Source organism: Anser brachyrhynchus, assembly GCF_964034855.1.
Source record: "Anser brachyrhynchus genome assembly, chromosome: 18".
NCBI classification, from domain to species: domain Eukaryota; kingdom Metazoa; phylum Chordata; class Aves; order Anseriformes; family Anatidae; genus Anser; species Anser brachyrhynchus.
Genome location: NC_137711.1, coordinates 4756826 through 4781727, shown reverse-complemented (window position 1 = coordinate 4781727; position 24902 = coordinate 4756826). Strand labels below are relative to the sequence as shown.

The 24902-nt window shown below is 42.5% G+C and overlaps 3 protein-coding genes and 1 long non-coding RNA gene across 5 annotated transcripts in view; 2 read left to right on the top strand and 2 right to left on the bottom strand.

Annotated features, from left to right (window-relative positions):
- Positions 1-811: 811 nt before the first annotated feature.
- Positions 812-8065, bottom strand: COIL (coilin). The gene is made up of 7 exons (XM_080561211.1): positions 7675-8065; positions 6289-7483; positions 5846-5932; positions 4323-4370; positions 3657-3732; positions 2658-2746; positions 812-2163 (listed from the first exon to the last, which is right to left on the bottom strand). Exons 1-7 carry the CDS (start codon positions 8046-8048, stop codon positions 2074-2076), a joined length of 1959 nt encoding a protein of 652 aa, XP_080417337.1. The 5' UTR covers positions 8049-8065; the 3' UTR covers positions 812-2073.
- On the top strand, positions 7952-18593 carry SCPEP1 (serine carboxypeptidase 1). Its single transcript, XM_080561252.1, has 13 exons — positions 7952-8100; positions 8816-8961; positions 9870-9959; positions 10864-11019; positions 11493-11567; positions 11769-11841; positions 12786-12823; positions 12998-13126; positions 14608-14692; positions 15487-15600; positions 16256-16393; positions 17971-18134; positions 18258-18593. Exons 1-13 carry the CDS (start codon positions 8031-8033, stop codon positions 18321-18323), a joined length of 1344 nt encoding a protein of 447 aa, XP_080417378.1. The 5' UTR covers positions 7952-8030; the 3' UTR covers positions 18324-18593.
- Positions 18383-24165, bottom strand: LOC308180108. The gene is made up of 2 exons (XR_013940749.1): positions 23824-24165; positions 18383-22873 (listed from the first exon to the last, which is right to left on the bottom strand). It is a non-coding gene; the product is annotated as an uncharacterized lncRNA (long non-coding RNA).
- Positions 24165-24902, top strand: part of RAB11FIP4 (RAB11 family interacting protein 4) — a 118288-nt gene continuing 117550 nt past the window's right edge. The window contains exon 1 of one of the 2 annotated variants that reach the window (XM_080561199.1): positions 24165-24881. In XM_080561199.1, the coding sequence (XP_080417325.1) occupies positions 24738-24881 (144 nt within the window). In that variant the 5' untranslated portion in view covers positions 24165-24737. The remainder of the gene's footprint in view (positions 24882-24902) is intronic. The other variant, XM_080561200.1, reaches the window with a different exon arrangement.

The window sequence follows — 24902 nt, the reverse complement described above, 5'->3', positions numbered from 1 at the left end:
AATATTTAAACTGGCTTAAGTAGGTACAATTTCCCCATCAAAATTATAAGTATCTCCAAACTCCTGAAAAACTGACACACTGTATTTTTGGCAGGTCTGTAGTCACAGCAGCAAACTTTTAGGTCTCTTAAGATCTGTTCAACACTTTCTGTCTGCCAGCTTCTCGCTGCAAAACTTTATTATTTATCCAGCAGGTTGCACACTGTAGCCTGCTAGGTCAAACTTACACATTTTGAGTCATGAGGTTGGAGTTTGTTAAAAAAAAAAAAAAACATGAACAGATATTTTTTCTTAACAAACATAATTCTAAATTTCATAAAGGAAGGTGGCAGGGGCTGCTGTGACTGATAGCTAGGAAGGCCTCAGCAATGGGGCTTGCAAGGTGACAGAAAGAAAGCAAAATAGGTTTGTTCAGAGTAGCACCACCTCCCTCTGTGGTTCATGTGCACATCTACCTTATTCTGCATTTCTTACCCATTTAGTGACCCAGCCCTGCTCCAGCTTGCCTAGTATGAGGAAACTAGTGCCTAGTTCTGTCAAGAACAAGTACATTGGTGTGGCAGGAAGGGCAGTAAGCCATCTCTATCAGATTGCATTTACTTGATTTAAATTGTGCATTGAAACAGGAGTTTTGTGCTAACTTGGTAACAATGGTTAAATAAAACTCAAGATTTTATCTTCAAAACACCCTTTCTCTGGGGTATATTTGTTTTCAATCATGATCTGTTTCTCACAGGACGCTGTATCTTTACTTTATAGCCAAAACACACGGTAGGCAATGGAACAAGAGGCAAGTGCTGCTCTAACAGGCTGTGAAATACTTGCATTTAATATTTGCAGTTTTATAAGGACTCAAAATTAACAACTTCCTTAAAAAATAATCTTTCAATTAATCCTGTCTCCACATGATTGCGCTAGTATCAGAAGTGTTTCCTTTGTCTGGTTTGCAAGTATATCCACATTTAGAATCAGATTTTTAACATAAAACAACAGCAACTAAAGAGAACTGCAACACAAGTTAATTTTACTTATAAAAGCGTTTCCTCACAGCGGAGACATTTTAATAGGAATAACACAAAGGTGTGCAATATTTTAATGTAATCATGCATTAGTCAGAATATATACTAGCTAAACCATGACATGCAGCTTTTCAGTTTTTTGTTTTGTTTTTTATGTCTTCTGCTTAAGAGTCAACTATCTGAGACATGGAGAGTCTTAAATTTTAAGATTTGCCAAGATGCAAGTACAATACCTTAGGGGCACAAGGTCCTAACTCAACACTGGTATTTAGCACAGATGTCAGTAAGTGCACCACTACCACATGATGACCCATTCCGTGATTAGGAAGGAAAGAAAAAAGTCAGTACAGACACTTCAGCACTGAAACGGCAAAAGGGTTTGCTGAAAAAGGTTTTCAGAGCGTACACAGGTTAACACACAGGGACACATTTTTGTCTAGGATTCCTGTAATACTCCACTGGTTCCAGACAAAATTCTCAGTTACAAATAGTATTTATCTGCCTTTCAAAATTACAGAAGCTTAAAGTCTGTACATTTTTCTTGACACATTCAAGTGAACCCTGTACACAACTGCAAGGTCATGGCATTTGTATCACTCTCTGCAGCCATACAGGAAGAGTCACGCATATCAATACTATTTGATTTTTAAATGCTGGTCTTTAATTATCCTTACAGCAAGCTGCCACTGTACGGCAGTTATACTGCTCTACACAAAACAAGACATTTAAATGGAGCTACTGACAGTACAAGGTCATATTTTATATTTTTGATCAAACCGTTCCAGTTTTACAGCTCACAGTGGTGGGATATGAAAAGTGTGACTAAGATTCTATTTAAAAAATCAAATCTATATTAAAGATTTCCTATGATAAACAAAGCATTTTTTGTATTACATAAAAAACATATCCTAAGAAAAAGTGTTTTTTCTTTTGGCATCAATTTCATTTTGAAACCATTTATTAAAAATATTCACCAGTGCATCTGCTGCCCTCAGAACTTGAAGGCAGTATTTCACAAAACAAGTCCATACAATTATTTACATGTATTCACATCTTAGATTGCTCCATTTTCAATGCCTGATCCGTTAACTGGAGGCTCAACAATCAGTCTTGGTTCTATCAGCGCATCCCAACTTTCAGTTATCTGAAAGCAAAATACAGACTATAGTTAGCATGTACAAAGTATACAGGCAGATGCAGTTTTGTTCTACATTATGCTTTGTCTGGACTTGAACAGCAGCACTACTGATGACAGATCATAGATTCTTCCTGTGATTTGGTGATCTTAGTGAATCTCAGTCTTTCTTACTTGTGCATCAGGCAGGCTACCTCAAAGGAATAACCTTTTAAGAACTGATGCTCTATCTAGTCATGATATTGTTTGTTAGCCAAAACTAAAAGGTTACACTGTTTGATGACTGGTTTTGAATCTAGTTAATTGAAAACACATGCATGAAGTTCTCATCTTATAATCACGCACATTCTGTGATTCTTGCTAGAAAGGATCAAATATTTTTGCTTTCAATCAGATGCATTATTATAAAAGGCATCTCACTGAGATGAACAGTGTCATAAAGCAGGAAGTGCATCACCTACGCAAAAACCATGCAGCAGACTTCACACAAGATATGCACATACCTTTGTATCATGAGGAACAGCGTACTCTATCAGCTCAGCTCCATCTGCAGACTGGTAAACCAGATCAAATTTCCCTGGCTCTTTAGCAGCTTTAAAAAAAAAAAAAAAAAAGCTTCTGAGTTAGCTATGAACAAAAAGCAAAAGGTTTACATTTTCACCATGTTTAGACAGCTAGTCAAGCACAGCTGTGCATTTTTTGTTTGTTTTGGTTTGTTTTGTTAGTTTTAAGTGATTAGTCTAAACTGCTGCAATAATTGAGGCTCCAGAGGTTCAGGGAACCACTTGAGCTGTGACATTACTCTGTATTTATCTTATGCTTTTCCACAACACAGTACCCACGCCTCACATTATTAATCCACTTGGTATGAACCCTCTTTAGCATCTTTTGAGTTTCAAACATATACCATATCAGCAATGTTTGTAACTAACAAAACTCTAAAGGAGAACTGAACTCTACACAACAAAATTAAGGTAATTATCTAGTAAAACTATGCATGAAAAAGGTTTGTCAACAATGTGCTGCCTAGATTTGAGAAAAACGCTCATATGATAATGATTCATTAATGCTGGTACAAATGTCAACTGCAGCACACACATACATATTTCTGGGTCTCTGAAGTGCACGTTGTCATTGTATGGACTCCGTTTCACATCCAGTGGAGACAGTGGCTTCACTGACTTCACAAATAACAGCATTAGGACCTAAAATGTTCTCTGGAATTCCATATAATCTTTTTATTTTTTCAGGAAATGAAACAGCAATGGAAATGAGTTACTGGCTGGAGAAATTTCATTTTGCAAGCATGTATGAGCATGCTCTTCAAGACTAGCAAGCATGAGAACTTCTCGATTTAAATAGACTTTTTGGAGAGGAAGTTTGGAGGGGGGAGGAAGGTTGAGAAAGAACAGGAGGAAATTGGAAATGCTCATAGAACAGGAAATGTGCCTGAGACTAGTTATTTTTCAAGGGATGCACATGAGGTGTCCCAGGGTACATACGTTGGCTTGTTGAAGACGATAGGATCTCAAGCTCGATCTGTTTTTTATCAGCATTCCAACTGATTATTTTCCCCTCCTTTATAAGGCAACAAGAAAAGAATCTGATATGATACATCTCAGCACTGGATAACCATCCCATATTACAACCATTCTGATACTTGATCACAATTAGAAAAATTTAACAGACATATGCTTCTATCTCTACATACAAAATCTGCGAGGTATTAAAATTTAGCAATCTGCAGTTACAAGCATCAATAAAGTCATGATATTGTCACTGTCCTTGTAGTTTAAATCAGTACTTTCCAAGAAACCAAGTTATTTCAAGTAGGTACTGAATGTTACTTACACCAATATCAAGAATTTATCTTGCCTTCATAGAGCAGTATACTTGAATACAGCTACATTTTTCTACTTGAAGGTCTGCTTTTCCGTCATCTCTAAAATACTAATGATCATTAATAACTTATTTAATAACAGCTTCACCTAGTTTTCAGCTAGCTTTGGGTTTTAGGTTTTTATTTTTACTGCTGCACAAGGAATCATCTGCAGACTCAACCAGGTGAGAAGAAAAATACTATACAACCTCAAAATATTTAAGTCCTACCTCACCTATAATATTTTTTTCAGTGAGTTGGGGGGTGGCGGGGGAAGGAAAAACAATACCTTATAGTCTGAAATTTCAGGACTGTAATTTTCAGTTAGTTCCAAGCGCTGTTGAAAGAAACACAAATAAGTTACAACTTCTTATGATCCTTTAAGATGACACCTATACCCAGATATGGCTTCTTCAGCAAGAGGGAGGTGCAAGAACCAAGTCTCCTACTCCTAGATCCTGACACCTATCATGGTCCCAGGCAATCTTTCAGGACTCACTGCTCCAAAGGATTTCTGTTCAGGTCAGGCTGTGAAATGAGATCAAGGAGAAGGATCCAGTCTCATCAGCTCCAGTGATTTCATTTTTCTTTACTTTTTTATTTTGCGGTGAAGTATAATAATTTGTTATTTACGGCAATAATATTTTAGAAACACTATAGAGAGAAATAACATAGGGATTCTTTTTTTTTTTAAATAACATCGAATTTTAACACTGACTTTCCTTGCACATAGGAGAGGGGTAACGCTTCTTTATGTCATTCTTATATTTAAACATAAACCTTAAAACCATCCTCAGGATAGAGAGAAACTTTGAGTAGGCAAAGCCTGAAAGATCAGTTATTTGTGAACTGATTGTGTGCCAAGTAAGGGAATCTTTGTACAGGTGTACATGGAAATTCACATGGAAACAACAGTGGAGACACTTCTGTGCTTGTGCTGTATAAATGTAGCGAGTCTAAAGAAATGCATTTAAGATACTGAATAACAGAATCATTTAGGTTGGAAGAGACCTAGGATTATCAAGTCCAACCACTATGTGGAATCTTAAAAAGAAAAAAAAAAGGAAAAAAACAGGTTTTGTTTATTCTTTTTTGTGAAGGATTTTAACAAGAGCCAAGATTTTGCCCTTATGCCACTGGTGAGTACTGCTCGTCTCGATCCCATGATCTGCAACGGTTAGCCAGCACATACCAGCTCAAGAAAACTTTCAGATCTTTGAATATGAGAGTTTTATTACAGCAGTAATGCTGTAGTAATGCTCTGTTATCTGGGGAGATGGGAGGGCTGGCGCCGCCAGAGAATGGAAAAGCCTGGTGATGCAGATGATTCAAGCACTCTGCAAATACTCAAACTCCTCCCTCGCAGCTCTATCTAGCTTCAGGCCAGAATTACCTGGCTCTATTTGTACGCTCAAAACCTTTGTAAAAATGTAAGTCAGAAAAGAGTTTTTAGGGCCAAGAACAGAAACTGTAATATTTTCTATAGTATGGGAAACTATTAGGTTAGAAGGACAACAAGAGGAGTGAATGCTTTCAGAGCCTACAAACATTTGGAAGCAGTTTTACATTCTGAACCACTTGTTGAAGTTTAAAAAAAAGTTTTGAAAAAAGAACAAGATTAAAATTAATTTATGAATTCTTAATTCTTATACTTTTAGAGTACCGGTCCCTGAACAATATGAGATCATATTCTAAAGTGTAAGCTTTTCGTTGTCAGGACTACACCATTTGTATCATATCACGCAAAACTTAGAGCGGCCCAAATGAAGCAATTTTAGCCCAGTAATATTCAGTATTTCAAAAGTTCTTTACCTTAAAGGCAATTCTTTCTCCCACTTGTGGTGGGGCAGCTAGAAGAGGTAATACACTATAGTCTCTCTTGGGGACCTCCACGGCATTCTGTGAAACAAACAATAGACCCATTGATTTAATTACTGTTTTTATAAAAAGAGAAGAAAATGTTTGTGATGTAGGAATTGTAAGAAACTCTGAGAATAGTAAGGTACGTGTATGTGTGCTTTGAGATAGACAATACAATCTCTTAAGTATTGTTTCATAAACACGCCTTCAGGCTGCTAAACAGAAATACTGTAAACATCAGATTTGCTATGTTAAGATCCATCACTAAGTTACGATCCATCAACCTTTATCCTACTTATTTATTTCTGCTTTTCTGAACTACTCTCACCCTATACGTTTTTTGTATAGTTAGATCTGCAAGAGAAAGGTGACCAATGACTGCGTAAGTCACTCACCTGGACAAGAAAAGAAGTATTTGTCACAGCTTCATTTATCTGCCTCTGTTTCTGGCCTTCACTGCTGTAGTTATAGAAGAAGCCAGGGTTTTCTCCTCTCCCACGGCCTCGGCCCCTCATCATCCCACGAAACCCACGGCCCCTAGGTCCTCTCCAGAAGTTATCCTCTCCTGTTCCACGCCCCCTTCCACGACCTGGGCTGGCGACCGGTCCTTGAATACTGGTTGGCAACAGTTTAGTACTGTTTCTTACTATGGAATTACTCATTCCAGCATTTGCTGTGGGTTTTTTAATAACAAGTGTTTCTGAATCTGAACTGTCAGATTCTGAAGAGGAAGTCTTTGCTTTGGGAGCACTGGTGGTACTGGCTTTTACAGCTGCTACATTGTTAGGCAATGACTTTTCCTTTGTGGTACTGTCTTGTGCTGGTGCCACTTTCTCATCCTCTGTACTTGAGTCAGAATCCTCACTAGAGGACTGTGATTTTTTAGCAGTCTTACTAACTGCAGTCTTAGTGGAATTTTCAGCTTTAGATTTTACAGTCACTTTATTAGAAATAGCAGTTTTCACCTCAGAGTTTGTAGCAGCTTGCGATTTGTCTCTGGGAAGTGTTGCCACTGCAGGTTTATGGGAAGATTTATTTTGCTTTATATTTAATTCACTGCTGTCGCTGTCAGATGACGTGCTGGAGGAATCTGAAGTTCCCACCCTCTTTTTCCTGGACTCTGTTGTCAATTTTTTGGTGTTATTTTTACCAGAATTTAAAGAAAAGCTGTCATTTTCCTGTTCTAAAGCCACCTTTGCTGCAGCGACCTTTGTGTGCTTTCCATCCTTTGTTTTTGTTGCCAACTGTTTCTCCCTCTCTGCTTTTTTAAGCTTTTTAGATCGGTCAGTAGGGCTCTCTTCCTTACCTTCTGTGAGTCTACTTCCACTAACTTCTTCCTTTCTTTTTCGCTTCTTGCGTTTCTTTTGAGAGTCCAAAATATCTAGACAGGTCTCTTCTCTACAAGAGGAATACTCAGGGTTGTGTTTATTCTTCTTCTTTTCCTTTTTATGCCTGTCATCTTCATTCCTAGACAATCCCTCCTCTTTCTGCTTTCGTTTATGCCTTTTTCTGCCGTTGTTTGGTGTATAGAAGAAGTCATCATCCGCCTCTTCATCATCACCATCCGCGAGTACCCCTTCCAGCTTCACTCTGCCGAAAAGCAGACAGACACCGGGGTCAGGCGTGCCTCACGGCACCCCGCAGGCCGCTGGGGCGGGGATGCCCGGCCCCGTACCGTTATAACCCCTGCAGATGCTGGGGGCGACGGCGGCCCCAGCAGGTCCCTCAGGGACCCCCGTGCAGGCTCCGTGCCCCCCCCGGCCCTCCCTCCCCGCCCGTACCTCAGCGCGTCGTTGTCCCGCACCAGGCGGGCGCTCTCGGTGGGCGGCAGCAGCGCCCCCTCCAGGAAGAGGCTGAGGCGGGCCCGGCGGCTGAAGCCGAACCTGTGGCGGATGATGCTGACCAGGTCGGTGACGAGCCGCGCCTGGCCGGGCTCGAGCAGCAGCCAGCACAGCGCGCAGCCGGGGCTGCCCGGCGGCGGGTGGTCGAACAGCAGCCGCAGGCGGAGCGGGCCGCTGCCGCCGGGCGCCGCCATGTTGCGGCGGGAAGAGGAGGAGGAGGAAGGGGAGGAGGAAGGGGAGGGGAGAGGAGGTCGGAGGGGCGGTGCAGCAGCCGCCCGCGTGACAGCGGCGGGAGGATGGCGCCGCGGCGGCATGGGGCCGCGCTGGGGCTGGGGCTGGGGCTGGGGCTGGCGGCGCTGGCGGCAGGTACGGGGCACGGGGGGGTTGGGGAGGGGACCTCGGTCCTGTGAGGGGACACCGAGCTGGGCACGTTCAGCCTGCGGAGGAGATTGGGAGGGGATCGAATCGATCTCTGCAAACACCTGAGGGACCATGGAAAGAGGACGGGGACAAACTCTTCTCGGTGGTGGCCAGTGACAGGACAAGGGGTGACGGGTGTAAAGGGAGCCACGGGAGGTTTCATCGCCACGGGAGGGAAAACTCTAAAGGGTTTGGGTGACGGAGCGCTGGAACAGGCTGCCCAGAGAGGTCGTGGGGTGTCCTTGTCTGGAGATACCCAAACACGCCTGGATGCCATCCTGTGCTCTAGGTGACCCTGCTAGGCAGGGGCTGGGCCAGGTGGCCCCCGGGGGTCCCTGTCCCCCACAGCCCCTCAGTGGCTCTGTGACAGTCCTGTCCCAGCGGCTGCCCGGTGCTGTGCCCGCAGCAGCTGCGCTGTCAGGCGCTGGGAAGCGAGCGCCTAATTGCACGCCTAACCGCATTCACTGGTGGTAAATCAGCCACGGGGGTGTAAGTATGGTTCTTACAGTAATTTCTTTAATGGAAGCGCCTCTAATTATCACACCCAAGATTGAAATGTAATGTTGTGGAACAAATGTGGTAGAATGCCTGCAGCTGAAGCTTTTGGACTTAGCTGTTTGTTTGTTTGTTTTATTCAATGTTTGTTTGTCTTACCCCCAAGGTGTGGTGCTGAAGCAACCCCAAGAACCCAAAGAGCTGTGGGGATATGTGCAAGTCCGAAGTAAAGCCCACATGTTCTGGTGGCTCTACTACGCGAACAACCCAACCAAGGACTTCACAGAGCTACCTCTCATCATGTGGCTTCAGGTAAGGCTTGGTAAAGACACTTAGACAAGAACTTTTTCCATCTGTGCCTGGTTCAATGTGGTAAGTACTTTACAGCTCGACAGAAATAGTGTTCAAAGCTGTCTGATTCTAATACTTCACCTTCTGAAGGAAGTGTTCGGGTTAGCAAGAAATAATGAAAATGTCATTCCGCGGTTGTGCGGTGCCCTCAACTACTCGTCGAGTTAAACTGCAGAAATAGCAGCTGTTCTTATCTTTCAAGCAACGTTAGTGCTTTTTGTGCCAGACATGACAAGTACTTAGAAGCGTCACAGCACCTTTCCTGAGGAGTTTACAGCCTAAATGATGTTCAGAGGGAGAGTAGACGAAACAATCAGAGATGTAGGATAATTGCTGTATGGAAACAAGTCAGAGAGACTGTGATTGTTTTAGAGATTGGTCCCATTCAATCACAATTGATAAAAGTCAGTGATGTGTGTTCCACATTCACTTCCAGTATTACATTTCAGAAATTAATGGTGAATATAATCACTTTTGGTCCTTTCCCTTCCGTGTTATTTTTTCAGAGTGAAATGCATGTACATGCTGAGAAAAAAATAATGACTTGCAAACCTCTGTTTTTAGCTATTTTTTTGCATTAGATATTAAGGGAATAAGGGGAAAGGTTTTCAAACAGCACTCATAGCATGCAACTTATTAGATGCTTTCACAACTGGGTGATTGCTTCTCTGTTCAGAAATAGCTTGTGTACGCATAATGAAAGACAATGAGGAAGAGAGCCTTCTTTGCAAGTTAACATGTAGGGCAAAGGGCGCTTCTTTAAACATGAGATACATTGTTGTGCTTAGGGGGTTGCTTTTGTTCTCCTGTCTCTCATGTCTCTACCATGCTGCCTTCTAATTTACTTGTCATTTGCTGTTTCCCCTTAGGGAGGTCCAGGAGCTTCAGGCTGCGGATTTGGGAACTTTGAAGAGATTGGTCCGTTAGACAAAGAAATGAAACCAAGAAATACAACCTGGGTATAGTGGAGAGTTCAGCTTCTAATAATTGATTGAAAAATGTTTGTTGCTTGTGTAGGCAAAAGATTGCTAGACAAAAGCACACACAGAACAATTTTAATTTAAAATTAAATAGAACTATGATACTTAATCTTAAAATGGTGTGGTTAATAAAAATGGCTTATATGAATAGCCTTGTTAAGAACTGAAGAATTGTCCTGTTAATTTGATTTGATGGAATATGGCTGGGCTTCCATGAATCTGTGAATTGCACGTCTGAGGAAACAGAGAGCAGGGAAATTCTAGAGGATGTTATTTCCAATTGTTGCTTCATTGCATACACTCATGAAGGCTTTTCTGGGTGGCTGGCAACGTATAACTGAGGGATCATAATTACAAGTCCAGTATGACCTTCAAGGGAAACCAGCTGTAGTGTAATTATAGCTGCCTATGAAGGTTTATTCAACAGAACATATTTGTGCTGTGAGTCAACCAATAGCCTTAACTACTCTGGAGATCCCTAGATCACATGGATGATCTGCCCTTGAATGACTGGGATTTTTGGGTGCCTTTCCTGTTACAGACTGGGAAATGGAAAGACTTCATGTTGTATCTCTTCATGAGCTGTACTGCTTTGAGCCGTGCTATCTATCTCTGTGCTGATCTATTGATTTTTACGTATACACTTGTAACTATACAAATTGGCACTATTCAACAGAATATTTGACATCTGACAGACAAAAGTCCCACCTGTACCATTCCCTGTGTTGGACTTGTACCTAATTTTTCGTCAGGTTCTTTCAGGGTCAGGGATACGGTGACTGTTAGACTTCTGTGCATTAAAAACATAGTTTACAGTAATGGCACTCTGCTGGACTGTTAGCTGAACTGAGATTTCATAGAAACTTGCTTTCCGCTTGTACAGTTGCAGGCAGCCAGTATCTTGTTTGTGGATAATCCTGTTGGCACTGGATTCAGTTATGTGGATGACTGCAGCTTGTTTGCCAAAAACCTTACCACAGTAGTCTCTGATATGATGGTTTTTCTTAGAGATTTTTTCACGCATAGAACAGAATTCCAGGTAAGTGATTTGAATTATTGACTAGAATCCTATTTTTATTTGATTTTTAAATAGCTCTCAAAAGGAATTGGTGAACAGGAAGCATCTGCTACTAGGTAGCCTGCAGCTGGGGGAGGCGCTGCAGGTATAACCACTGCCTCTGATTTTTCACAATTTATAACTGGTACCTTGAATTTCTGTCTTTGGCACCAGCTAGGTAATCAAAAGGGTGTGTTGTTTTCTATTGTGACCTGAGAAGCATGTAGGAACATGACCATTCCTAGTTCCAAAATACTGAAGTGCCCACTTCAAAACTCCTGATAATTACACCAGTAGGTTGTGGAAATCTTATCTGCAACTTAGAATCAAAAATCTCCAGTGTTGGATAGTGAGAAGTGACAAGCCAGCTCCTGGGTTCTGTGGGATGTGAAAGAGGGTTGGGGGTATATTCTGCCCTCTGTCTAATGGGTTCATTGTGTGGTTTCTCTCTCCAGACCATCCCATTCTACATATTTTCTGAATCTTACGGAGGTAAAATGGCTGCTGGCATTGCCTTAGCGCTTCATGAGGTAAGTAGTTGGGACGTAGTTCACTTTTCACTTTAAAATGTGGTATTCTACAAATACTAGTATTTCCTGGAATACGCTGTGCCTCTTGCCTAAGTCAGGCCAATAACCCATTATTGTTTTTCACATAAAGAAAACTGGTTCTAGAGTCGTGAATTTCTTATTAAAAGAAGGCTTGTTTTTATTTTTCCTCTTATCACTAAGGCTGTTCAAAAAGGAAGTATAAAGTGCAATTTTGTTGGGACTGCTCTTGGAGACTCATGGATTTCTCCTCTGGGTACGTTTAAAATCATTTCATGGGTATCTAGTCAAAAATGCCAGCCCTGCCTTAAGGCAATTAGATCTCTAGTGAGTCTGGTATATCAAATCACTAAAAATAAATACTTTAGTATTGCGATCTGTGATTGAATGTATCTTTAGAATATATCTAAGTCATGAACAGTCTGAGAGCAAAGTCAGTGAGAAGCACACTTGCATTTTTAGTGAGGTGGTGGTGAAATGTCCTTACAAATCTCTACAGTGTCGGTGGTGTTTTGATAAGAGTACTGCACATAAAATGTGGCCACTAGATGATCCACAAGGTTGCAACTGAAGTTGTCTCCCTGTTTTCACAAGGAGACCTTGTGCTAGGGAACTGATGTGCTTGACGACCTGGAGAAGATAGGGTGTGTGTCTGGTGAAGGCCAAAAAAAGAAAAGGATTCTTGGTCTTCAGTACGATTTGCAAGGGTAGGCTCCACAGATTCTCTGTGACATGGGACAGTATCAAGCCAACTCCTACCTGTCTTAGAAGGATCATCTGATCCTTTGAACCTTATAAATTATGTTAGAAAACAGAGATGTTCTACTACTTTTTTTTCCCTGTAATATTTGGAAGTAGATCAGTTTAGACTATGCCTAGACTTTGTCCATTCTCTCCCCATGCTGTAGCAATGTGCTGCAGTGCTGGGGTGAAAACGCTTTGGTAAGGACATGTCTGTTTAAATAAATTTCGCCAATTAATGTTTATGGCATTGAATTAGTCTTAGTGGTTCTCAAGATTTGTAAAGAACCTGCTCTGTGGCACGTAAGCTTCAGACTAAAGTGAGCAAACAGTAATTCTTCACTGAGTAACTTATCTCTGTATTGTTTTTGTCATGACCATTTTTGCTACAATAAAGGAAAAGTAAAGGAAATCATATGGCAAAAATGTAGATGTTTGAAATCTGTTCTATTTCTTTAGATTCTGTGCTGTCTTGGGGGCCCTATCTTTATAGCACCGTAAGTACCTTAAACTCTTGGTCTTCTGAGAACTTGTACTACCATATAGTATAAATGGAGGTTGATTTTAAGGTTAGCTCTTAATGAGTATAAAATCTCTCATGCATGGAGACTGTTAATGAGAACCTAATGTGGAATTATAATTAAAGCTGTCCTACTGCATTTCTCTTCTAGTCTCTCCTTGATGATCACGGTCTAGCAGAGGTGACTGCTGTTGCTAAAGAAATAATGGATGCAATAAATAAAAATCAATATGGACTGGCCACTGAACTCTGGAGCAAGGCTGAAGGTGTCATTGAAGAGGTAAGATCTTTGAGCAGCATTAATAAATAGCTGGTGCATGGGGGAGCGCCCAATGCCAGGTTTTCCTTTCTATGAGCACTGTCTTGGTGTGCATCCCCCAACCCCTGACCAGTCGCTTCCACCAGTATGTGTTTTATGATACTGCTGGTGTAAAAGAGCTGTTTGTTCGCTGTGCACTGCTGTGTGATTATAAGAGGCAGTGGGAAGAGCAATCCTCATGGGCTTGCAGTATTGCATAAAGGTGTCGACGTGCCACATCATTTAAATAGATGCCTAATTTTTAGCATGCCACTAATCCCATTGATTTCTGTAGAAGCCATGTTCAACTTGAATGAGCTACGTCTCCTTGAAAGCTTTGTTTTGACTGTTGAAAACTGCATCCAGTAAGGCACGCATTTCAAGTTTAAATCTTCTATTTAAAAAAGTACAATAGGAGCATAAGATGGAAAGGAACGTCAAATTATATTCTGTTACTGTGGGTAAATGCATCTTACTACTTAACAAGTTCAAGCTTAAAAACTAGGTAAAATTTTGTTCTCATTTTTTCTGTTGAAGGGTTGCTCCAAAATTTCAATCTTTCTTGTATTTGTAGTTTTAGGACAAGTAAAATTATGGCTTCCTCAAATTGAAAGACTAATCTTGAGCTGCTTCCCCCCCTCTTTCTTTCTCAGTGCTTTGCACATAGTTGGTTTCACTTCTTACTCCTTGGTAGAAACTTGTGGTTCCCATTTTGCCTTTCTGTTCAAAGATGTTTGTCTTTCCCTTCCAGCTCTGATATCTCTGTAAGGGTGCAGGCATTTCAGTTCCAGTAGGGTGGCTGTTGTGAGTTCATTCCTAACCTGTGCCTCATAACTTTTAAGATTTGACAATTAAGTAAAGGGGAGCTTCAAGAATCTTGAGTAACTTCTGTAATGGCAACAGTGATCACACTTATCCTTTGGATGTAGTCAGTCTACTATCTGCATCAGAGCTGTCATTTAATGATTCTCAGACTTGTCTAGGTGTCAGCAGTTCCAAAAGAGGGATGATGGATACCTATCACCACTGTCTTGAGGAGGCATTTGGAATGTTGAAGGGTTTTAGGTTGGGAGGATATTGAGCAAGAGTTCAGCATTGGGCTAGATTGGACTAGCAGAACAGGGCATTTGAAAGTATCACTTGTAACTATCTCTGTAATGAGTTATGAGAATCTGCAGTCATTTGCAGGCTGTAGGGCTTTCTGTAGCTTCACACCTTTTTTTAGAGAAGTAGCATCTCTGGCACAAACCACACGTGAACAACAGAGACTTGAGAAAACTACCATTCTAAAAGCAAATGTAGAACCAAAGTTTTTCCATAAATAACTTCCTGATATGTAGACAAGTGGCAGGTTACGGGGTCCTTTATTTAGGCCTTACCTCTTCTTTTCAGAAGGAATTCTGTTCCTCAGATCTGAGAAATGTTTCAGTAACACTGTTACAAAAGCTATCTTGTGTTTTCAGAACACAGACAATGTGAACTTTTATAACATCATGACTAAGGAAGTTCCAGAAATGAAAGCAAATGAACAAGAAAATCTTCATCTCAGTAAGTCGTATTTAAGTACTTGAGCTTCTGAGGCTCTGGTTGCATTCACATACCATCAACTCCGATAGTGGGAACAGCATCAGTTTAGCATGTCCTTAAAATGGGACTGGCAGATCCAAAGGATATTCTCCTGAGCAGAACTTGATTGCTCTTGCATAAATAGGGATGAATAGGAATGCGGAGCAACCCCTCTATAGAGTACATCTCCACCTACACATTCTGCACAGATTACTCCAAGGAAGTAGCATAATTGCAACACAAGTTTTATGACCTTTAAGTTACTTCCTGTTAATGCCTTTCATTTGTCTTCAAGCTAGGATACAAAAATGTCCCATTCACGTAAACATTCTGATTAGACTCTCTGGCTTCATGGTGCTTATGCATCTGTGTGAAAATAAGCACATGTACAGAGTTTCTTTCAAGCTCTTTTGCTCTTGGCTTCAGCAGGGAAGGTGAACAGCACAGTCAACTCCCTAGAGTAAAGCATTACAACTCTAAAATAACTGGTCTGCTGAGGAGAAGAAACTGTGCCAAGTGGCTAAAGCAGAAGCTGAAAAAGTACTGTGTTAGCCAAAAGCAGGAATGGATGGTTGGGCTCTTCCTGTTTTATCCCATGACCTAAATAAGGGTTGAATTCAGGGGGTTATATTAAAAGTAAACAAATTGTTCTTCATGGTGGTACATTTTCACTAGAAGAGTTTGATGGCTGTGACTGTAACACTGAAAATTGCCATCTGTGCAGGATGGCTGTCTTAAATGTGCAACTACTCAAAGCATTTTTTTCTCTTTTCCAGTTAGACTTTACCAACGCCATGTCAAAAATATGCATAAGAACAGCCTAAATGAATTGATGAATGGACCCATCAGAAAGAAGCTAAAAATTATTCCTGACTGTGTGAAATGGGGAGGTACTTTTCTATCTTCTAGTGTGGATCTAATGAATATATTATTGCCTTCCACTGTATTAAAGTCCAAAGGAGGAAATTTTATGGTCGTAAGCAGTCACATTAAATTTTCATTGTCCTTCATCCTAAGAAGAGGACTTACTCTCACAAATGAAAATGTAACGGGCAAACCAGTGATAGCAGATATGGTTCTGGTTCTGCTGCTTGTATCTGTCTTTAGCCAAGCAGCTAAGAGTTCATGGGTGAAAGATGATCTCCCATGTCTCAGCATCTGGTATTTGTCCTCGCAGCCTTGCTGAAAGAATTTCTGTCAGTTTTTCTTTGCCAGAAGGATGGTATCATGAACTGCTGCATGGCATGGAGGAGAGAGGGAAAAAAACAGGAAGGAAAAGTAAAAAGGAATGATGCCAGCACCCTGTAATATGTGTAATAGGAGCCAGAAACAACAGTACTGTGTTAGCTCCAGTGGGAGTGTGGCTGCTTTCTGGTTCTCTTTAGTTCCTCAGACTGATAAATCACAGGCTGATACTTTGTGCTAGGGCTGGATTTTATGCAGCTATGAACTGTGTTTTGAGACCCCTGGCCGGTTTTTTCTGTCCCAGCTTGGAGATGTCATCATTCATCAGTTAAAATTTGTCTCCTTGCTGGTTCTAACCAGGTCAGTCCACAAAAGTCTTCGAGAACATGGCTGAGGACTTCATGAGACCTGTCATTGACATTGTTGATCAGCTTTTAGCAGCCAACGTCAATGTTACAGTCTATAATGGGCAGCTGGATCTCATTGTTGACACCATGGGTAAGTAAGGGACTTTGTGACTGAGGTCATGAACAGACCAGGTGATGAACAGAACGTGTCATCACAAGTAACACTGATACCTGGATGTCTTCTGCAAACCTCCTATCTAACTTGCAGTGCTTAAATACTTCAGTCATAAATGAGCAGCTCTTATGTTTTGCTTACGCCCCTGTGAGAGAGGCAATTTCCTTACTTCCATTATAGTGTTGGGAAATGGATATGCAACATCAGTACTTTCTTGTTTCAATGAAGCCCATAAGCAGGTAGCTAATAACCCACTGAATTATTCTGGATAGATGTGTGTATATAAGTACAGTTTTTCATAAATGAAGAATGAAAATAGATTAATAAATATTTGGAGATTGTCCTCTCCTCTCCTGCTCAGCCCTGAAAATCCTGTCCTGTGGAGCAAAGGCTATATCCTGCTACAGATTGATGCAGAACACGGGTCAGCCTTCACTGAGCAGCCTGCAGCAGAGAACATGGTGCCAGATAAGATGCAATGAGGGTGTTGGTAATTAGTCCGTGAGGGTGCAGTTGAAGCATGGTCGCACCTGCTGCTCAGTAATGTTTTTAGGCACCTGCACATTTTGGCAGGGCTTTGTCCCTTGCTGCTTGCAAGATGCAGGCTTGATGAAGTGGCAGTGCGGGAGCCAGGCCAAGTGTTGCTGGAATGCCTTGTGCTGCCCGTGCTCTCTTCCATTCGCCTTTTCTATTGATGCAGATAATCTGCAGCTACAGGCTGCATAAACATCTTTTTGTGTTGTGAATGGCTTTATTCTTTCTCTGCCCACTTAGATATTCACGTGCCCTTCATGAACAACATAACAATCAATATGTCAGAAAACAGAGTATTTAGGCTGTCAAAACAGATTAGCAGTTAGTGGTGCTTCATTTTATCATATTTTGAGCTAAAATTTAGCCGCAGTTCATGTGTAAATTCTTCCAGTAGCTCAGAGGTAGGCTAAAGATAAGCCTTTTTCCCCCTTGGTGTCCTGGAATCGGTCTTTTTGCTGTCTCAACTTCCACCTTCTCTAGCAGGGATCTGAAAACAGAGAGTCTTTCTTAGGCTCTTCTTGCTGAGTGACTGTAACAAAGAAGCAGTAACCCATGTGGCAAGTGTCTCTTTGGATTTCCAAGAGGGGACTGATTCTCCTCCATGGCAGGACATTCAAGGTGTTTGAGCAATACGTGTCAGAATTGGTAGGGCTGCAGAGCCTGTAAGAGGTGCGTGTTCCACTTGTCTACCCAAACCTGCCTATTGCTAGTGTTGAGCATAGAGATGAAGGCTTATGAAAAAATCCAGCTGTTGCTGGGACCACAGCTGGACTGGGAGGGAGTCCAGCAGTGGATTGGTACCTAGAAGCTGGAAGATTTCCTCCAGTGAACTAAAAAAAGTCACCATAACTCCATTTCACATACGTTTTCACTGTTTGCTTTTTCCCTTCTCTCTCCATTGGTTTGTTTCTGCTTGTCCTGAATTGTTTGCAGCCTTGGTCATTGCTCTAGGCATAGCAAAATTGTTTTTAGAATATGAGCGCATGGAAACATTCTGTTAATTCTCGTGTCTCTAACAGGCCAGGAGGCATGGATCCGGAAACTGAAATGGCCCAGTTTGGACCAGTTCAGCCAACAGAGGTGGAAGGCACTTTATGTGTCTCCAGAATCCACTGAGACAGCTGCTTTCCACAAGGCCTATGAGAACTTTGCTTTCTTCTGGATTCTTAAGGCTGGGCACATGGTAAATAACAGACCTATTGGGATAGGATGCACGGCTACCTGCAAGGAAACTGAGCATGCATGTATTCTCGCTCCCTGCTTCTTTACAGCAGCTGCTTATCATGTGCTCTCATTTCCATGCTAGGTACCGTCTGATCAAGGAGAGATGGCACTGAAAATGGTCAGGATGGTGACCCAACAGAAGCACTAGGGAAGGGGCGGCCAGCTGGTATGGCCTCCTGCTGAACGCTGTGTTCCTGCAGAATGTGAGTCCAGAACAAATAAGCTGCAGCAGGAACAACTCGTCCTTGGACACATAGCTTCTCTGATCTTGATGATGTGTGAAAGCATTTATGAAAAGACATATTTCTCCTTGAATAAGTTGTTTCTTTTGAATTAGAAAGATGTGATTTGCTGCCTTAGTACTGTTTGTAATGACTCTTCCAGGAGGAACTCCTCTGTCATAAACAACTAGCAATAAGCCTTTGCCTTTGTCTTGGAAGGATTTTGTGCTTTTGTAAAAAAGCTGCCCTACCCCAAATGTTCTCTTGTCTGTTCACAGACCAAGACTAAAACTGATTTGCATCCTGATGGATTAGTTGTTTGTTCCTTTCAAAGAGCAAGCCTTTTTCATGAGGCTGTGGAATGTTCCTTCCTTTGTCCTCAGGTCTCTGCTTGAGCCACCTGGCTGGATTAGAAGCTGAAGACACGAAGATGGCCAGGATAGAAGACCTGCATAAGAGGGTCTACAGTCCATCATCTCAGTGAGATGAGACGCCTGAGTTAGGATCCAAAATTCCTCAGGCTTCCACCACCCCCCTCTAGAGGAGGATTTGACCTCTTTCATCTGGCCATTTGTCGTTTTCATTCTCTTTTAATGACTCAAGTTTTTTTCCTTGGCTTTAACATCTAAAGCACATCCAGCAAAAATTCCCGCTGGAATTCAATTCAGACCCTGTTAATACCATCTTGTACAGAAGAGAGTCCTAATGAACTGAACCCTCCTACAAGCTTTTGAGCATAGGCTAGAGAGTGAAAAGCAGAATGTCACTAGAACAGTAATAGCATAATTCTGAAAGGTAATAGTTTTTTTAAAAAGGCTATACAAATTAGAACCAATATCTTTACTGCATTTTCTAGATATCTTTTTTTTAAGTCTTTCAGAGACCTCTTCTCTTGTGAAACAATATTTTTTACACAGTATACTGTCAAGCAGAGACTTGATCAGACATATTTGACTTCTGCTAAGGAACACAAAGTGAGCGTTCTTTATCAGTGTCTGCTAGAAGGCACAACAGCTTGTTCCAGCTGTCAGAATCCTAAATAAATAGCAACCTGCCAGTTACTCCAGCAACTGAAACTGTCATGAAAAGTCTGATAGCATTGGCTTAGCAAGGGCTGAGGCATAATGCTATGTAAACACGTGCAATCGCCCAGCAGCTGGAGTATTGGCACCTAATAATTGTTTTCCTTCTTGTTCTCTGCTTGAACTGTGTCATGAGAACTTTAACAATGCAAATACAGACCTTTTTAAAACACATTTTTAGTAAGTGCAATAGGTCTAATCTTATTCCTCTCCCTTGGGCATAGAATGTCATAGGACATACTGTCATTGGAACAGTCAGACTATGCTGATCACCATTAACCCCCCAGCCAATTTGATCTGTTGATGGTCACAGCGGTAGTGATGCTGCACCTACATTCTCATGCATAAATATTTTTGTTCTGTCCTTTAGCTCCTATTAGTCAGCTGACTTGGACTCAGCTCACACAGTCTGTTTTGAGACACAACAAGTAATCACTGTTTGGCTTTAGCGTGGTATAGCATGTTCTAATTTTATTACTCTGTCCCAGATCTTGCTGCTAAATGCAGCAAAATACAGGAATTGCACTCCTTGTAGTCAGCTAGAATAAAATCACAGATGGAGCATACCTATTCAGATGTTGTGTAGTCCATCTCAGGGCAAAGTAAACAAAACTTAAAAAAAATTATTTGAAGCAGTAAGGATCAGCTTACAGAACAGTTCACATACTGTGTACTGTGGGCGAGTGAGCCTAAGGAAAATATACTGGTTGGTGTGCCCTCAGGCAAGAGCAGCTGCTAGATGATTTGCAAAATAGCAGTCTTTATTTTAATAAATTGAGGGTGTGTGCAGATGTTTAGAGGTCACTTCTGTAAGACAATGGTCTTTCCCTTCAAGAGTCTGAGCTCTGTTGTTGTTTGGTTGTTAGAGCCAGAGAGGAATGTTTGTGTGTCTCTTGGCAGGTCTTTTTGGGGTAGGAGTTGAAAATGACTGTGGCTACTACACTAGGTTACCTTTTTACATGGTTGTCTTATCCAGAACCATTGCTGGTCCCCTCACAAGTTCTCAGGTCTACAGAACAATTAGGTATCTTAAACGTTTTGTTGTATCCAGGATCTCCTGTGAAGACTGGAGATCTCTGCCTGAAGAACAGAGGGCCAGAAATGACCTAGAGGCCTGGTAGCTGCCAGATGCTTTCTAGCACCCTTAGTGCTTCCTGGAGGCTGCTAGATGCCATCACATGTTTTAATGTGAGGGAAACATAAGCCTTCCCAACTGCTTAGAGCTCTTCAGAGGAAAGCTGATGGGTGCTCTCTTCTCCCTGAAAGAAGGCAGCATGGAGGCTCCTGTAATGTACCAGGAGCTAAAGCACTTGGTCCCAAGGCATTTGGAGGATCGTAGGACTTACTGGGAAAGGAAAATAGCTCGCTTCATCCTATACTATTTATTCATCTGTTTTCACCTTGCTCCCGTGTACGAGGTGGCCAGCAAAACTGGATTCTCTTGGCTGGTGACAAAAGTGCAGTGAAATGGCTGACCACTTGGTGGAGTAAGCAGCCCTTCAAATACCATGGGAACAAGTTGGTGCCATCCCTGGGAGAACCTGATTAGCACTTGGAAATGTGCGTTTGATCCTATGAATTCATAGTGGAAATGGTTGTATGTGAACCAGTACAGAAGATTAACTTTTGTAGTAGCTTCAATAGAACAGATATTTTGGTGTTTGTGGGTATAGCCCCCATTTACAGTGAGGTTTTGTAGTTGCAACGAGCAGCTAGATTAGCCTGCTTTAACCAGAACATACAATTTTACATTGTCATTTGTATTTAAGCATGTTCTTCTTTTTCAGTTTGGTGTATTCCCTGCCTAATTTGGAAACTTTTTCATCAATGTCTCTGAAGGTAGTATGTGTGTTATAAGAAGAAATAAAGAAGGCATTGCTGTGTTTGCTTAGATAACTGCAGTCAGCTGTCTAGCTAGGTTCATCTAGCAGAGAGTTATGCATATGCCTAATTCATGATCTGGTAAGAGTACTGTTGAAATCAAGCAATACTGTTCACGCTATATAAAAACAAACCACTAAATAAAATTTTACAAGGTGAAAGCCTTTAGGAACTAGAAATTTTCAAAGGAAGATCCTTGCTAATTGAAAGATTTCTACAGAATTTGTAATATTTTGTCATTTTACTTACCAGAGCACATCTGTTATGTTGCTAATCAGAGCTACAGTTGTTGATGGAAAACAGCATTTGATTCAAAATACAGTAAGACAATATTTAGTTGAGTGATGTTATATATAATATGGAGAGAATTTATACTATGAAACTGTTCTGAGAGGTTAGTTCTCAAGATGTTGCTTCTGTTTGCTGGAATGCAACCAGAACTGTAGATAAGGTCATCAGCCCTGGGTAATGCAGCCCTTACACGCTGTTTCTGACACCAGATTACAATTCACCAAATAAATGGAAGTGACATTGATGGATGAGCAGCTGACTGTAAAGAAATCTTGCGAATGGCATCCATGGCCTGTGGTATTCAATGAAATGTTTCCTCCTGAACTCTTTATTCTTAACAGGCAAACATGGTAGCACCACCACTAGTCTTATTTCAAGTTTAGAAAATCAGATTCACAACATAAAATACTTACTCCACATAGTATAAAACGCAAATGAAGAAGCTGCCAAATGTCTCTGATTAAACAGCGATTTTGATATACCATTAAGGAAAAATAGCCTAGTGGTACTAGCATGCATATTCTACTGAGAACTGGAAAAGCAGAGATCATTAAGGAGTAATGCCAGCTACATCCTCTGGCAGTAAAAATTGACCTCTCCCATGTACTTTGCCAGTGCAGTTGTCCATCAAGTGTGTGTGGCACATGTTCAGCTCAGTGTCCCAAACTTAGCCTGCACGGGGCACCCCCAGCTTTCAGATCCTGGGCCTTTATTGATAGGATCTCACATCGCAGTTCTTCTGTATTCAGTATCATCAGATCATTTCCCAGTTGTCAGATCTTTGCTCAGAATACTTAGCTGTCTCTTTAGCTGTCATATCAGCTTGATTTCAGTTCTATCTGGCACTCAAGCTGTGTGGCAGTTCTCAGACTTCTATACTAACTTCCCAAATATAGTGTCTACTACCTATACCTGGAGCTTCCCCCCTCATGTTCCTGCCTTTTCCTTAGAAATTAATACTAGAATAACACATGCTACTGATAGATTTGGTCTAAATCTATATTTTTTTACTTACTTGCACGTCTGGACCAAGTTCTTTTTTCCTCCAGCAGAAGATAAAGCCAGTAGGAATTAACTGGATTTCACAAGACAGACTAATCTGAGGTGCAGGAATTTCTCATCTGATCATGGCAAATACGGAAGTCCATTGCGTTGTTTGTTTGTTTGTTTTCCATAATATTTTGTGGCTCCACTTCCCTGTCTGGGACTGTACAAGTGCCCACCTGCAGACAAAGAACCATGTCAGATGGTGCAAGGAGACACTGAGAAAATCTGAGCAAACAGTTTGGGACAATGACACAGATGTGCATTGAAGCTTTGAAAGGGCTGAACGCCACTTCAGAGCAGTTAGACTAACAGTAGCTGATACCATATAAGCATGCTTTCCACAGCTCTGAAGGGTACCAGCTCATAGATTTTTGAATACTCCAAACAGGTGCCCCTGAGGGGTGTGCTAAGCTCAATTCCTATGTCACCTGAAGGTGAGTTCGCCTGTGCTGAGATAAAAGCTAAATGTCCCCACATCTAGGAATCCTGCTCTAACTAGACAGCTTCAGAGAAGTTTGCAGATCAAATGTTTTGCTTCCCTTTTCTCTTTCAGGTTGCCTGCATCTTCACATCTCTTCATGAATTCTTTGCTGCTCAGGAATCTTATCTGATCTCTGCGCTTTGAGTTTTTTTCTGGTCTGGAAAGACCCTCTTGTACATCAGTAAGGGAACTGGATAAATCTTATGTATTTATTGTAAAACTAAAGGAAGGTGGCAGGGGCTCTGGAACCAACTCAGAGGCTGGTTATGTGCAGAGCTATGCTGCCTGTTCAGTGTGTGCTATCACTGTGCTGTTGATTGACAGCTGACTTACAGCCTACAGAGCTGTCAAGTCAGCCTCTTCCTGAACACTGAATTTGCACACATAGCAGGGATGAGGGATATATGCTCAAAGAAAGAAAACTTCCTAGGGAGAACACTCCTACTGATACCGAAAAAGATGAATTTGACTAGCTTGCTCTAATTATGGGATTTACAGGGTTGCTGAGGGGCATAAGAACCTCTCCTACTGAAAGAAGACAGGTGGACACTGCCTCAGCTCAAAACCTGCTGCACTTTCATGGTCATTTTAGATGGATAGCTTTATCCATTACCTACAGAATGTCAGTCGGTGTTGGACAGTCACCTGTGCTTTAGTAAGCAGGGAGGAAAGAAGTCCTAGCAGAGGCAGTATGTACGCGAGCTGGGTACAGCCAGTGTCACATCCTCCACGAGCCATCCTCCCTGACCTTCCTGGTCAGAGGCACGCTACAGGAACCAGAACCCAGCTTGGTCTTCTCCCTGGCAGCTCATGGCCATGGGCTTAAAAAGCAGTCCAAAAACCTCTAAGAAAGAAAATGGGCAGAGCAGAGAGGTCAAACTAAAACCCAGCACAGCAGTTGCAGAAAGCTTTTATGAAGAACCCTGCAAAGGCAGGGGCATCCCTTCCTTCCCAGCCATGTCTCGTCGGCTGAGCTAATGCCCTAAGCCACAGGCGGGGAGAAGTGCTTCTGCCAGCCCGAGTGCAGCGGCTCTGCTTGCCCTCCTTTTCCTTTACCGCCCTCCAACTCTTTCCACTCCGCTTTTCTGCCTTTAGCCTGGGCCTCACCACAGCAGGTGGCCGGGAATTTCCTCAGGAGCGACCGCAGTTTTATTTGGGGCTCTGGGGAGGAAGGGACCGTGTCTGTGGCAACCGGGAAAGGAGCCGAGGGGACGCCAGGCCTGGAGGAGCCCGCGCTCAGCCCCCCTCAGCCCTGCCCGCCCCGGTCCCGTCACGTTTCCCTCCCGTTTTCCCCCTGCCCGTCCCCTCAGGGCGCCGCGCGCCCCCGCCGCTCGCTCCCGGCGGCGCCCCCTGCCGGCACCGCCGCCCCTCGCCAGCCGCCGCCGCCCTCGCCGCGCCGCCCCTTTGTTCTCCTTCCCTCGCTCCCTCCTTCCCTCCGCCCGCGGCTCTCGCCCTCCCCCGGCTCTCCTCCAGCCCACCCCCGGCCCCTGCCCGCCGTCCCTCCCGCACCGGCTGCAGGGGAGGGCGACCATGGCTGCTGCCGGCCTCCGGCTGAGGTGATGCCCGCGATGGAGCCGCCGAGCCTGCTGCCGTTCCTGCGGAAGCTCAAGGAGGTTTTCGACGTGTGCGACGAGGATGCGGACGGCTTCATCCGGGTGGAGCACTTCGTGGCCCTGGGGCTGCAGTTCGGCCAAGGGGAGGAGGTGAGGAGGACGGGGAGGGGG

Excerpts from the sequence above, each read along its gene's own strand:
- COIL (XM_080561211.1), bottom strand. The coding sequence starts at position 8,048 with ATGCCGCCGCGGCGCCATCCTCCCGCCGCTGTCACGCGGGCGGCTGCT. Across the intron at positions 2,747-3,656 it reads ATCGTCTTCAACAAGCCAAC|CTGCTAAAGAGCCAGGGAAA; the intron begins GTATGTACCCTG and ends TTTTTTTTAAAG. Across the intron at positions 2,164-2,657 it reads CTGTTCCTCATGATACAAAG|ATAACTGAAAGTTGGGATGC; the intron begins GTATGTGCATAT and ends TTTTGCTTTCAG.
- SCPEP1 (XM_080561252.1), top strand. The coding sequence starts at position 8,031 with ATGGCGCCGCGGCGGCATGGGGCCGCGCTGGGGCTGGGGCTGGGGCTG. Across the intron at positions 11,842-12,785 it reads CTCATGGATTTCTCCTCTGG|ATTCTGTGCTGTCTTGGGGG; the intron begins GTACGTTTAAAA and ends CTATTTCTTTAG. Across the intron at positions 16,394-17,970 it reads TCTCATTGTTGACACCATGG|GCCAGGAGGCATGGATCCGG; the intron begins GTAAGTAAGGGA and ends TGTCTCTAACAG.